Here is a 15340-nt window from a genome sequence, read left to right as displayed (position 1 = left end):
GCTGCGTAAAGGCAGGAGCGGTATGGATCCACTGTGGTGTCCCATCCTCTTCGCTGCATTGGCTGTCAGCCTCTGCTCCTCACCTGCCCTCGCTGACAGAAAATTTGGTAAGAAACTGTTATTTTCCACACCATCCACTTGTTTTTCACATGTTTGATCTCTGTAGCGCCTCACAGACTCTCTCCGTGGTGCTAAATCCACCTGACTGTCTCGGTTTGTCTGGATCGTTCCCACAAACATTTCCTCTGTTTGCAAAAGTTATGTTTTATTATAGTTTACTATACTATTTGCACATGCAGGTTACCTTCTTGCATTTTCAAAAACTTGCGGTCTGGTGTAGCTCTATGGATGAGATCTGAAGAGCCAGCAGGAAAAGTTACATAATCCATCAGGCCTGATGGATCAAGTGTTTGCTGTGAGACTTGTTTCTTGCCTGATGAACGGGGTTATTTATCTCAGCTGCTAGTTTAATTCAGAATAATCCACAACTACACTTTACACAGTAACAAAAAATGCAACTTCTGTAGCTAATAATGATTTTTTTACACCCAGATTGACCCACACAGCTACTCGATGTCATATTGGTTTAATGGCTTCTGTATATATATAAAAAAAGCTCAACACATGCCCTAAAGGAACATGCAATTTTAAATCCAGTTAAATATTTAATAACATCCTATGCTTCCTAAGGAAAGGGGCATCTTTCTTACAGCCCTGTTTCATTTTCAGACTTGGCTGGGTTGTATTTTCATACCCTCACAGCTTTCACTACCCTTGATTTGTTCCTCCAGCCCTGCCTCAGACACCTCACTGTAATTAAAAAAAAAAAAAAGAAAAAGTTATGGCACATGTCCAAAGTATGACAGAGAAGCCGCCCTGATAAGTGTGTCCTTTTGTTAGAGCAGAAAAAGATTAGAGGATCTCAGGCTGCTCAGATGTGTGTGTATGTGTGTGCGCTTTCCTGTCTTATCACCTCCAATTTACACCTCTGATCACACACACTGTTCCAGGATCAGCAGTCAGAAAACATGACAGTATAAACTTTATGATGCACAAGAGGCAAATATAGGTTTCAGACTGGCACTCCTGCACTGTGATGAATCATGCAGGCACCGAGCTGCATCATATTCTTCATATTTAGCACCAGAGGGTGTCTGTCTTTTTTTTTTTTAATATGTTATATCCATGCACACACACACACCATCCGCTGTACGGCTTTTTTATTTTCTAATTTTCATGCATATAATCTTCGCCGTTGTTTGCCATTAGCAAACATTATGAAGAAAGCACAACTTATCATTCGGCACATGAGGTTTTCCTCCCTGCAAGTTGGCTAATTCATGCTTAGAATACTTGTGAATGAGTCAGTGCTTATTCCCCGTGTGCATTTCTCTCATTCTCAGTATGTTTTTCTGTGTGTGTGGAAGAGGTCTCCACTGTCAGTGTGGCTGGGAGTTAGAGATGGTTATTGTTTTTAATGAGTCCCACTGTGGATTACGCTGTGTCACTGGAAAGCTTTAGATCCAGGTGTGCTGATGTGATGTTGCTGCATATATATTCAGTATATGCCTACATATAATAAGCACAGTGTATATAGGCTATAGGTGTAATTGGGTGTGTTTGTGTGACAGCGAGAGTGTGGGTGTGTGTGTGTGTGTGTGTGTCCTTGTCTGAGAGGACATGAAAGCCAGACGAGGGGGAAAAAGTCTGCAGCTGCATGCTCTGATAATGAAATTAAGTGCTGTGAAATTTAAATAGTGGAGTGAATTTGGCCCCTTTGCATAAGACTTAAAACATCTGGACTTTTCCAAATTCATAGAGCCTGAAAAGTTGTGCCTTCTCTTTAGCATTTTTTAAGTACTTAATGCACTTAAACAATCAGCCAAGCCTATTAAGAGTTCACAGAATTTTGCATTTTAATGCACAAACTCTTGTGAAAGTGTACATCAGTGTAATAATACTCTAATAATAGTTTAGTGATATGCATACAGACGACAAAAATGAATATATTCGAATACATGCAGTTCAAGCTCCGCTATTCTTGCCAATGTGCAGTGATTACATATTGTCCAACTGGACTAAATAGCTGAATTTGACATTTTGGCATCAGTTTAACCATTTTATTATGACATAGAAATGTAATGTAATGTAATATTTCTCAAAACAGTATGTAAAATTGTCACAAACAGACAGACACGACGATAGAAGATCATGGGGGAGATCAAGCATAAGCTAACAGTGCAGATAGCCATGGCTAGCCTTAGCTAGAGCTAAATGTTTATTAACTGATTTTTCTCCAGTTGTTATCTGCAGTTTACAAATATATACTTTAATAACTCAGTGTTTTTGCAATTCAGTTTGTTATTCCACATAACTTAAGAGGCAATAGCTAAATCCAGTCATTATGGAGATAAAAGTCCATCCAAACTCCTGCTAACGCTAATTACCGTAGCTGAGTAGCAATAACTGCCACCTCAGCTTTGTTGTGTGGTTAACCTTTAAGTCACATATTTACATATATTTACTTTGGGTTTTTATACTAATAAACCATTTTTATATAGCACATTAATTATCAAAGTCATTGTATTATAGATATTAACAGTAGATAGGCACCTAGCAAGACCGAGCCAAACTCTTGCTAATGGTAACTAGCTTAGCAGAGTAGCAATAACTCCCATCTTGACTTGTGGCTCTAGTGGGATTTATGCCATTTGATATTGTTAGTCTACCTATAAATCACACATCTGAGTGTATCATATTGCAGATTGATTTTTATTTATTTCAATACACTGTAAATTTTGATTTCAGACAGATACAGCAAACAGAGATACATGTAATCCCTACAGTATAACTATGAGTATATGTGTATGTGTATATATATATAAAAATAAATAAGTTTATTGTCTTTAAAAAAAACCAAACAAACTGCAGTCTGAATACACAAGAAAGATAAAATAACTCATTTTGCTTGTAGGTACAGTGCTTTCCCCTGAAGATTGCTCCAATACAGAGCACAGTATCTGCATTTTAAGGACTTGAAAGAAGGAATTACAACCTTTCTATCTGTTCCTCAGCCAGCAGCCAGCCTGAAAATTTAAAGCCATTTTTATCAGTTTAATTGCTCTGGCAGTATATTACAGGTGACATCTGCTTCATGTGGTTGAGATTAACCCTTGTAGGATGACATAAACAGCAGTGAAATACTAAGACATGCTGCTTGGTCACCTTGATGTGAACATGACGTCTCTGCGGCCTCTGGCAGCGTGACGCTCTGCTCCTCCGGTGAACTGGAGAGATCACGGACAGGTTAACATGTCGTACTTTTCCTGTGCCGACTGAACCGACTCTAAAACCAGCCTCAAGTAATGCTTGGAAATTGGCTTAAGGGTGGTATTTCTACCAGCGGGAGGCTTTTGACAAATTTAACAACACTGTTACATATTAAATATGTTAAGTACACCCTGGAAGGCTTTATAATGTTTTTCTCCTGAGGAAAGAGGATATGGAATATGGAATTCAACTGAGGATTGGCATGTTTTCCTTTTAAACGTTACTTTAAGTGTAGTGCAGAGTGAATTCACTGGCCACTGAGGAGAGTCCTGCCAATGGAAAATTTGCAGAAATTGATTTTGTTGGGCATTAACACTCCAGCGCCTTGCAATCAGCATTGCTATCAGGCCTTTTAAAATTCTGTTCAGCGTCTCTTTTCTGGTTGTAGAGGTCTGGCAGTGTCCTGAATCCCAATAACAACCACTTAAAATCACATAGTTTGTTAACTAGACAGGCAGCCTTCCTCCAGCTGCAAGGTCAAGCTTTGTTAGTAAGATAAACCTACTTTCAGCAAGTTTGTTGAACAGACTGAATAATCTAAAATGGAGAAATATCAATCTAATAAGACATTATTTGTGAATAGCTTTTGGGATGTAATGAAAATGAAAATATCAATCCAACTCCCAGCACATTGTTAGCCCTAGTCTAATAACACATTTAGAAATCTAACAGGAACACAGAGATCAGACTGAGTTTCTCAAAAGTGAGACCGCATGAAAATGAAAAATCCTTAATCACACCATACTGATTGTGTTGATTACCAAAGCCTCGTGCAGCATTTGCAACAGGCTTTAAAGGATTCGGACTCACCGAAACCCACTTTAAAGAAACAACTGTCTTTTACACTCAGATGAAGGCCTGCTACAGTATGTATTGATGTGACAGAGTCGGTTATCTCCAGTGTGTACATGGAGACATTGTCCTTTAACGCTGTGCTGCTGGGACTTTTCATTACGTCTGGCTATCAGCAGCCATCGCCTAATATACCCAGACAAGTTAGATTTGATTCATAGGCTGCTGAGCTCTATCTATTTTGCCACGGGCCTCTGCAATCCCATAGATATCAGGACTGAGTGGCGATATCAAATATCTTACAGTGGTTATAAATCATCTGAGAGGATTGAAATGTGTGATCGCGAGATAGATATTTTACAATGGTGTGGATTGTGAACATGGTACTGTATATATCCAAGAGGTTAGACATCTTGTGTCACTGTAAGTGGTTTGTTTTCATCCTATATTGTGTTGTTTGTGTCTTATTATTCCCTGAGTTGCTAGGATGCTACCTGTCTGTCCCAGGGTACCAGTTATTTCAATGTGGTTTATCCTGGGAGCAGACATGCTGTAATTCACATAAGACAAGGTTACGGTGAGCAAATTTATGTGAGAGGAGGGAAGTATAAGAGGTAATCACAACTGCTCTTGAAATCCAACTCATATCGTACTAGAAAAGGCAGGTTTCAGGTGTCACATGTAGTTTATTGGTCCGTGCCATAATAACAGCATAGTGCACGGAGAGTAGGAGTGGAAACAGGAGTCTAAAGCCATGACAGCAGCTCACTGAGGCTGTAATCAGGCACAGCAGTGCTGTGAGCTAAATGCTAACTTCAGCATGCAACCCTACCTGCTCATCTTTAGCAGGTAAGATATTTACCATGTTTACTATGGTAAGCTGAGGTTGATGGGAATTTTGATGGATTTTTTTTTTCACATATTTGGTCATAAACTAAAGTTGTGGACAAATTCAAATTAGCAGGTATAGTGTTTACCATGTTCATTATCTTTGTTCACATTTGATAATTATTAATTGGCTGTAACATTTGCTAACCAGCAATAGACACAGATTACAGCTGAGGTTGATAGAAATTCTGACGGGTTAATGGGTTTTTTGCATATTTGGTGATAAACTACAGCCTATGACCATATGATGGTGATGAGGAAATGTCAAGGGATCTCCCAAGTTGTTACAGTTCAGCCTGAGGAGGACGTGAATGCATGCCCCCGATTTTATGCCAATCCATAAAAAAATTATTGGAACATTTAACTAAAAACCACAAATGTCAACCTCTTGGTGGTGCTAGAAGAAGGTCAGGCTATCTGAAAGCTGAAAAGATTCATCCTCTGGGGAACGTGCACGTCTGTACAAAATTACAAGGCAAAAAACCTTTTATCAACTGACTAATATGTCCATTCAGACCCCACACCAAAATGCTTTCAGCACCAACACAAGCAGTACACTCCTCACAGTGGCTCATACTGTATACGATTTTAAAAGCAGAGACTTTTCTGAATAATGAAAACTGAGTTTTTAAAACTCCACATGAATGCCCTCTGAAACCAAATCATAATTAAAGTGAAAATTGATTCAAGGATAAAAGCTAATAGGACAGCCAAAATGAATATAACCCTGCCGTGGTGTCTGTCGTACTCTCAGTAAAGGTCGCATTACATTTTTCTCATCTCTCGGGATGTCTGAGTCATGTTGACATAACTGGTGAAGGGTCAGCTCAAAGCACCGAGCGGCGGCCCTCAGTTCAGACTTTATTGACAGTTTGAATGTGGTGCTTTTCTAAAATTCACGGAAGATTTGGCTCATCCAGTAAATGGCAAACTCTTTATTGGATGAGATTTTGTTGTGCAGTACAGCCTTTCTTTGTGCGCGCGTCTTCTCTATGTGGTTAAATGAGCATTTCATGTGTTATTTGCAAAGCTTGTTTTTCTAAATTAATAATTTCAACAGCTGCAGCTGAGTGCAATTGAAGATTTTCTGCTATCATCAGTTGTTGAATGTAATATTTGCCTATTGATTCTAACTAATAAACAGTGTACAGTGTTATAAACGACCTCTCCTCAGCTGCACTGAGCCAACATGCAGCTGCTACAGCCTTGTTTTCAGAGGTTCAGTTTGACATGACTGATAAGCTATTCATGAAGAGTTGTTGTATTTTGAATTCATGGGAATTATGGGGATTTTTTTTTTTAAGTTAATTTTAAAGCAACAGCCTTCAAAGTGTAAGCACTGAATTTCAGAATAGAGCCCACAAAGCAGGCTGTATATTCCTGGCTTGGGATGCTGCCACGGCTGGTGTGATAACAGACGAAGTGCGATGTTTCTTTGTGACTCAACAGATGCTCGGAGGAGTGTGTTGGCTTTGAGTGGTTACTGAGACGAGGGAGTGGGAGTAAAGCGGCTGGCTGTGCCTCTGTGTCTTTCCCGACAAATGTCAGCCGTTGTTGAGAGGAAGGAAGTCAGAACTGTGTCAAATCCACATGTCTAGGCAATCCATCTCGTTACTTTCTCCCCTGCTCCGGTTCAAGGTGAACCTAGAAGATATTCTGGGTCAAGGAGGAAGAGTGCCACCAGAGAGTCAAGGAAGGTTATGTTACATTTTTCGGGGGAGGACTGCTCTTCTTTTTCACTCTAATCTAAAATTAAATTACATTTCAGTCGAGGCTTTTTCCTCCCTGGAGAAGAATGCAAGAATATGATGCATTTACACTACTATGGTGGTGAAACAGTTTTCCCACTTGCACATAACAGTGCAAACAATGCGCCCCTTGCACGTTCCCACCTCTGCATATACCTGAGCTTCACTGCATTGTGACACAGAGAGTGTGAAAACACCCTCGGGTATTAAAAGGAGGGTTGAGCGGCCCTGTTACGCCTTTTCACACCTGTTTCATTCAGTTCAAATTAGGTGGTGTTGGTAAAGGGGTCAGTGTGAAGGTCACCTCTGTGTTGCCGAGATTTATAATGAGGACAATAACACAGTAATGAGGATCTGTGCGTTGAAGCTGTGTGTTGAGTACAAGAATTAATCTATACTATCTCGGCTGTGATTAAAGCAGTAATGTGTCTGCTTCGTCTTAGGTTGATGCTGATTAATACCCCGACCATTTCTCAGTGCAGCCGGGAAAATGACTGTCGGGGGACGGCGAGGCAAAAGAGAGATGCTGAAAATGTTATGGGGGAGGTATCTTCCTATTTTCGTGACTAATTGATGTGACTGCTATAGTCTGTGAAGTACATTAGTGATATTTTCCTGCAAATTTGGCTCAGATCTTTTGAAATTTATTAGGTTTGCAGCACTCCACACTCAGCTCTAATGAAACAAGCTTTTTGTAGCATTATGCAGAAACAACAATGATTGGCTAGCAACACTGACGGACCCTGCCAAACCTTAAAGCTGCACCTATCAATTTTTTTTTTTTATAAACAATGGATCAAATGACTGTGTGTAACTTGAAAGGGGTTGCTTGTAGTGACAAACTCACAGAGAATGATCACCCGACTCTGCAGTTTTTCCTCAGCTGTGGAGCTTAATAGCATCTTTCAGCTTATTGTTTGGTTTTACAGCCAGCAACTTTACTGTTTTGCTTGACTCTTTTCACTCTCATCAGCACAATATACAGCTGTAGCAGGCAGCCGGCAGACAGAGTTAGTGAATAGCCGGTGGAACATTTAGCTGCTAAAGAGCCAGATATTTCTCTCAAGAGTTGGTGGAGACCAAAACAAAGCTAAAGCAGAGTGAATATTGGACTTAAATTCAAGTCAGGTGACTAGATGCACATTTTTTATGTCTATAAAAGTAGGCAACTGTTCACTGTTCGTTTAATTTGGATAGTCTAATTCTGATAATCAGCTTAATTTTATCAGCTGAAGGGACAGTCTAAATACATAAAATTTTGATAATTAATTTAAGAAAACATTCCTTATAAGTTTATGGTCCCAATGACTTCTTTCACATCCTCTTCAGTACAGCATGATGTTCATATACTAAATTATGCTGCCATGGAGTAAAATATACAATAAAGCAGGCTGTGATTCAGGGCGGGACTACTAACCCTAACCCTAACCCTTTGTGACTAACCAATCAGAGGCGGGTCATGCCTTAGCCTAACCAATCAGAGGCACGGAAAAAACATCATGGTGGCTACGTCCGCATATACAGTCTATACTGTACATATATAGGTTTTATAACCAAGATCCCTACATAGCTTAACCTCATCAATTACAGCTCCCAGTGCTCCCTACCTGTAAGAATTGCTGGTTAATCTAAGCCAGTACAGGCTCTGTTTCAGCTGTATTAAATAATCTTATTTTAATGAGTAGGATTTCAGTGAAAGCGTCAAACCTGATGAGTTTGTTTGATCTTGTAGAAGTGTGGATAGAGTTTCACACTAAATTGGGTACTTAAATGGTCCCAAATCTGATCTCTGATCTGAACCAAATGTGAGTACAGCGCCTGCATTTGCATGTCCACCTGTCATCTGCAGGAAAGTGGTGCCAAAACACTGCACTTTAAATGAGGTTCAACTGGCCCTCAGAAGAGTTAGACCTTTTACTTCATGTGGAGGACTGGAGATTTCCCACGGGGCCAAGTTGTGTTGGTTCACTTTGAGCTCTTCAGCGCATGAGAAGGAGGACGCTTAGCTGTTGACTTTCTCTGCTTCTGCACTTCAACACCCAATCACACCTCAGAAGAGGGGAGAAAATCAAATGTCTGAATCATTCATCTCGGGTCAGAGAAAAGGTCAAGCCGGCCTATTTCTGGGTCCTCCATTGCCGCAGTGACACTGCCATCTTTAATTCATGCCGGTTGTCTCGGCTGTAGCCTGGAGCTGGCAGCTGAGTGACTGAGAGTGACCTGCCTGCCTGGGAATTCTGAGACAAATTCTCTGGAAAGTCGGTGAGAAATGTGTTTGGTTACACTGGATGTCAGGTGGTTTCATGTCAGGTTCCCTCCTCAATCAAAGCAACCTCAAAGTCCCCTGACTCCCTGCTTCTAGCTCTCACTAATTATTCTAAGTAACATTAGATTTATCCTCAGATGCATTACATTTGCCTTAAAGGAAAGATTTGACAATTTGGTTAATACACATATTTTCCTTTCTGCCCTCACTTGAGTACATGTCTGAAAGTTAAATATGAAACTACAGATAGCTTCATATACAGTAATGTAGCCCATGGTATTTTTGTGGTGTGAAAATGAACTGTTAACGGTGTGATTCACCCCAGGAAAAAAAAAGTTCCCTTATGAAATGCAGGTGCACAGATTGTCACAGCATTATTTAAACAGCTGTTATGACAAAGCCTTTGCCCTGTTAAGGTGAAAACTGCATGAGGGATGTATGAAAATGTTGAAGATAATGATGAACTCACCATGGCTGAATTGCTGACATGTGACATGCAGCTTTTGACAAGAACAGACCTTTTGGAGCAGAGAAAAAGCTCAGAGCCATCTTTAATTTTAGCAGGAGAGCGCCTTAATGACACAAGCTGTTTAAATCTGCGGACACAGTGTCAAGCTGATGCTAATTTGCTTGCAGGTGATGTTCTTCTCTGCTGTCCCTGCTCCAGCCACGCTCCCTTTTCAATTCACTTGCACATTTATGGCCGTCGTCGCCAGCTGCACTGTTCCAAAATGGCTTTTTTGGCTGACCGTACAGGTGTGTGTGTGAGAGAGAGTAAAAATGAGTCAGGTGTCCTTGGTCGCAGCTTATAATTATAATAAAAGATATGTTGGTGGCCCCAGAGAGTGAATGAAATATGTCCTAAGCTGCAGCGGGCTCTGGGTGTGGCTGTCCTCGCTGCCAGACTCCCAGCATCCTCCTTGGCCCCTCAGACATCACAGATGGTATCTCGGCACCGGCCAACCACCTGTGAGGAGAAAGTGAACGATCAAGTCTCTGACTTCTTGTTCAGACTTGGGTTTAGCCTCATCAGGGCGTATTTAATGTTCCCGGCAAGGTCAGCCAATCATGGTCAAACGTTTGAGACAGTCCCAAGCAGCATGTGTAATGCGTGGCGTGATAATGTAGACGTGAGGATTATCTGAGATATTAATATGCTTGTAATATTTTCTAATGAGAAACCCTGAGTCATAATTGCTTTTTTTAAATGACCTTAAATGAGCTTTTCCTCTTTATACACGCTCCTCTCTGCTTTAGCGCCCACAAGGGTAAACACCCATGTTATGTCCCTGACACGCTGTGGAGCTTAGATTTTAGTTGAAGGTGAATTGTTTTAGTGTGTGTGTGTGTGTGTGAGAGAGAGAGAGAGTGAGTGTAAATGGACTGTACTTGTATAGCACCTTTCTAGTCTTTTCAACCAGACATTCATCTGCCATCAGGGGGAAAGTGTCTTGCCCAAGGACTGGAGGAGCTGAGTATGTGTGTTGGTCCTTGCTTACTTATACAGAACATGCACTTGCTGCCCTTAATAGCAGTTATTTGTAATAAGGCAGGTATAGAGCATCATGGGAAAGTGGCTCTCTGCTATACAGCTGCGAATAGAGGCTGTGGAGAGGTCTAGGCCGCAGTTAATTGATCCAGGTCCCCATTTCTGTATGCATTTCTCAAAGCGCTTTTATGCAGAACCCTCCATAGCATATGGCACCTAATTTGCACAGACGGACTGAAACAATCCACAGTGGGAGCTGTAGGTTTGCAGCTCTGTCTACCATCTTTTATTTAACAGTCCTCTGAGTATAACGGCTACTAACTACCAGCGTCTCATGTCAGAAAACTGTGAACTGACTTACTGCATCCACTGACCTTCTGGATTGTCTCTGCATACTGTAGCTGTAAATTAGGTCACACAGTGCCTATTTTGGGAGAGGAAGCTACTGCACATTTACAGCACCTGTGATTAGCTCACGTAGTACTTCTGTTAACAATTTTTAAAAATCAATTAATCTGACGGTTGTTTTAATTATTTAGTCAACAAAATCTCTGAAATCTAAATTTGTTCTGTTTACAATGATATAAAACTGATGAAGCAGTAAATCCTCTCATTTAAGAAGCTGATATTAGAGACATTTTGGCATATTTAATCAATAGATTACCCAAACAATTAATAAATCACCCATAGCAACAACAATAAGTCAATTGTAAATACATACTCTACACTTTTTTAATGATAAGTCAATAGACAGAAGATTCATAGGCAAGATGTTTGATAATAGTCTTGTTTTTTAAAGACAAAATGTCAAGACAAGATGAAAAATAACTGAACGATTACACACTGATCAGGTTGAGGTTTAAGGGCGAGTTCAATAGTATATTAGACAGTTAAAAAACACCCTCAAATCATCTGTTGATCTATGAATTCCCGCTGAGGCTCTAAGTACTCGACTTGACTAACAGCGAGTTTCCCATTGATGAGCCTCGTTGATTGATCTCTGATGAGGTTGTCATAGCAACACAGCATCATCTCTCCATAGCGAGTATAGCACTTATGTGGAAAGGTCATTTTGTTTGTTAAATTATCTTGTACACCTAGAATTACACAAGACAGTGTGTCTATTCTTTGTCAGGATGCTTCATTAAGATATACCCTGGACATGCTTTTTCTTTTTTTTCACCAGCTTTCTTCCTCAGCCAGTACGAGTCGAGCATCCTTTTTTTTCCGCCTGAGGTAATCAGCAACATCCACTGTGATTGCATTTTAATTAAAAGCCGCCATTTTAATCATCTCTGGCGTGGTGTTGGATAAAGGGGATGTGGCGTTATCAATCCTATGTCCCTGCCTATCCCACACACATGCACACGCGCACACTAACACACAATGTCTGACTAACTATGCTTGGCTGGATGCTTCATTAAAGGGAAGGTCGTAATTAATATTGAGAGCTGACAAGGCCTCCCAGAGAACCCAATGAATTAAGCAGGGAAGTGATGAGGAGGTAAAGTTGAATGGACTGACACTAATTGCAGAGCGGTGAGATGTTTGATCAAGAGGGATTCCACTTAGAGGATTTCAGCTCTAAGTGGTTGCTCTGTAAAAGTTTGGTCTTATATTTTTTGTTGTTATTAAGTTAAATCTAAGAAAAAGATGGAATACTGAATGGGCTTACTGGGTTAGGTTTTTTTTTTACATACACTGTATGTAAGACGTGGATGTAGCTTTCGGAAAAGTGACGCCAATGTGGAAAAACCTTAAACCTGCATTTTTTCTATTGGCCAGCACGGGGCGACTCCACCAGCTCCAGAAAGAAATCCAAATGTATGGAAATCTTTGAGAAAATGATCCTTCTTCTCACTTTCCTGATAATCAATTCATATTCATTCATCAGCCATATTTCCATACAACCTTATAGATTTCTCTGTCAAATGAAGGAACCAGTACCTGATCTCCATCCAAGTTGATTCATACTCATATCTTCCAATAATTACTATTATTAATGACTAATTCCAATATATTTTTTAATATAATTGTTTATGTATATTTGGATCGCAGTGAACAATTGAATGTGGGGGGCATCGTCACAACCTGTAAATACAATATTTACATACTATGACCTCACTAAGTTTGCACGGCAAATGTGTTTGCAAACAGTTACCTATTAATACATATAGCAGACATTTGAGGATGTATTTATGTGCACCTGATGAATTTGAGTGCAGTATTAATGTTGTTGTTTGGTGCAGGGCCGGTGGTTGATAGTGTTTGTTAGAGCTGAAAACAGCTGCCTGCTGCATTTGGAATTGGCCCTGATGAGAACTGAAAACAGCAAATGTGCCGAAAAAAAACAAAACAATTAGCTTAAAGATGCTAAAATGCTCTGCAGAACTATAGCACCTCTGTATTTGTTGCACTTTCTATACAATACCTAGTTACTTAGTCAATCGTTAACATGAAAATATTGACTGGAGCAGGTTTAGGCTTTTGTAAAGCACTTGAAATGTTGCCTTGAAGGCATATAACAATTACTTATTGTTTCCTTTCATATTTCATATAGTGCCTTGTAGTATTATGTTTATTATCTATGGAAAAATTAATTTCACCATGGATCTGCTCTTAGTTTTAATGCTTAAGTCCATGTACATTCATTTTTCAACCAACAGCAACATTTTGGAGTTACTGAGGCCATGAAAATGAAGGATGTATGGGGTACAAAATAATAGTCGGTACGGGCTGTCGGAAAAGCAATATGTGGTCTTGGCGTTCGAGCAGTGAGTTGTTTCTGCTCCGTTCAGGACATTCTGCCTTTTAGTTCTGTTCAAGGGAACTGAGCGACCTTACAGCTCTGTTATGATGCCTCACTCTATGTCATTAAATATCCATTTTGCTGACATATTGAAGCCATTATCTCCCAAAGATGTAATTTCATGAGATGTGCCCTCAGCTTCCAAACAAAATGGCTGCATATTGTGTCTGTATAATGAAGTTCTCACGCAGGACTAGACTTTAATAATTATAACAGGATAATGACCCTAATGATGAATCTGCAAAGAAGGAACTTGAACAAACTTAGAACAAGTGATGGCTGAAAAGTTCCTGTCTCATCCACACCTGTCCTGATTATCTGTCCTTTCTGTGTGAACTGATTAACATACTTCTCGTGCCTATCTCTTCTCATTATGAAAGAGGTCTGACAGAGGCCTCTCCTCCTACTCAGCCTGTTCTTTATTCATGGTCACGAGCTGCTCATTGCTATCCATCGAGGCCACGGGGCCAAGAGGGTGCAGCCAATTGCGTCACTCCCTCCAATGAGCTGAGGGAGGGAAAAAACAAAGATAAAAGACTTGAAGAAAGAGGGCTGAGGCTTGGCCTAGATGTTTACAGATTGTTTTTGTGTTGCCAATGCTGCAAACGCTATAAACTCTATAATATGAACCTTACAAGAGCTTATTGAACAAACTGAAATGGTCTTAGTGGCTCTTTTCTTGGCTAAAGGTCTGGTTATTGTCTGGGCTCATCTTGCCTCTGAATGTTCCTCCTCGCTCAGCCTGCAAAACAATTCAAGAGTTTTTACCCAACAGACTTTTTTTTGTTCTCAACTCCCATCTTTTCCTGGAAACGTGTAAATGTGGAGGATCACCTGTGCAGATCGGCGAACAGAACAATCAGTCCTCTGCTCGCTGCAACTCCCACGTGTGAAATATGAACACAGGAAACAGCTACCCATAATGCTCCTGCCATCTGTTCATTTATTAGTCTGGAACACCCAGCCCTAGTCCAAGTGTTAAAGTTCATTAATATTCATACAACATTCATATATGGAAACGTTGCCCATGTAGTTGGGGTATTAGTGTCAGAGACAGGATAGGAAAAATCACAATAATTGATGATTGATGGCTCTGCCATTAGCGGCAAGGCCCACAGCCAGAGTTAATGCAGTACTACGATGTACTTTTATACAGCAGTGACATATTTAGAAATTGTGGCATAGAGCTAATTTTGTACTGCAATTTATTACATTTTCTGTGCATTCAATCATCCATATATATACTATATATACACAGTATATCAAGGCAGTTGTTATGTTTTCCTCACTTCCATGTGAAGCAAACCTGCTGGACTTCTCCCATCTTAAGCAGACAGTGATTTATATGATTTAATTGGGCTTCTGGTAATGTTCCTTCCAAATCAAAGGAATAGCTGGACACTTTTGAATATACGCCTATTAGCCTTCTTGCTGAGAGTGAGAATGAGATGAGAAGATTGATGCCACTCATCTATGTATGTGGCAAATTTAAAGGTACAGCCAGCAGCCACTTAGCTTAGCTTAGCATAAAGACTGGAAACAGGGGCTCATTTTTCTGAATGGCGTCACTCATGTACTACTGTCAGGATACAGTGGCAGTTTCTGCAAATACATATATTTTATTTTGATGATTTTTATTTTTCAGATTAATGTATTAATCCATTAGACCATGAAATGTATCAGAAATGGTGAAAAATGCTCAAATTTGACATTTTCAAAATTGTTTTGTCCATCAGTACAAAATCCAAACATAATCAATCTTCAATGATTTAAAGAAGAGAAAAGTGGCAGGTCAATTTTGCTTGATCAATGAGTTAAATGATTAATTAATTAGCAAAATTGTTGAGCCATTTTTTCTCTATTGACTAATCATATATCTTGCTAATCTTGTGTTTCACCTTGTCTCATCCCAAGGTTGCCTGTTTGAAGACGAGCTCTGCACACCGTATGAGTTCTGCGTCAATGGTAAGTCATGGACTCCCACTACACCTGTACATCATCCCTGTGCTATCAACCAT

The 15340-nt window shown here is 40.0% G+C and overlaps 1 protein-coding gene across 1 annotated transcript in view; it reads left to right on the top strand.

Annotated features, from left to right (window-relative positions):
• Positions 1-22: 22 nt before the first annotated feature.
• ptprn2 (protein tyrosine phosphatase receptor type N2) overlaps positions 23-15340 on the top strand; it is a 119569-nt gene continuing 104251 nt past the window's right edge. Inside the window, exons 1-2 of the mRNA XM_070853085.1 lie at positions 23-107; positions 15237-15287. Coding sequence (XP_070709186.1) covers positions 23-107; positions 15237-15287 — 136 coding nt within the window. The remainder of the gene's footprint in view (positions 108-15236; positions 15288-15340) is intronic.

The sequence above is a fragment of the Pempheris klunzingeri genome, chromosome 21, assembly GCF_042242105.1.
Source record: "Pempheris klunzingeri isolate RE-2024b chromosome 21, fPemKlu1.hap1, whole genome shotgun sequence".
Lineage (NCBI taxonomy): Eukaryota > Metazoa > Chordata > Actinopteri > Acropomatiformes > Pempheridae > Pempheris > Pempheris klunzingeri.
This window is presented reverse-complemented; position numbering and strand designations above follow the sequence as displayed.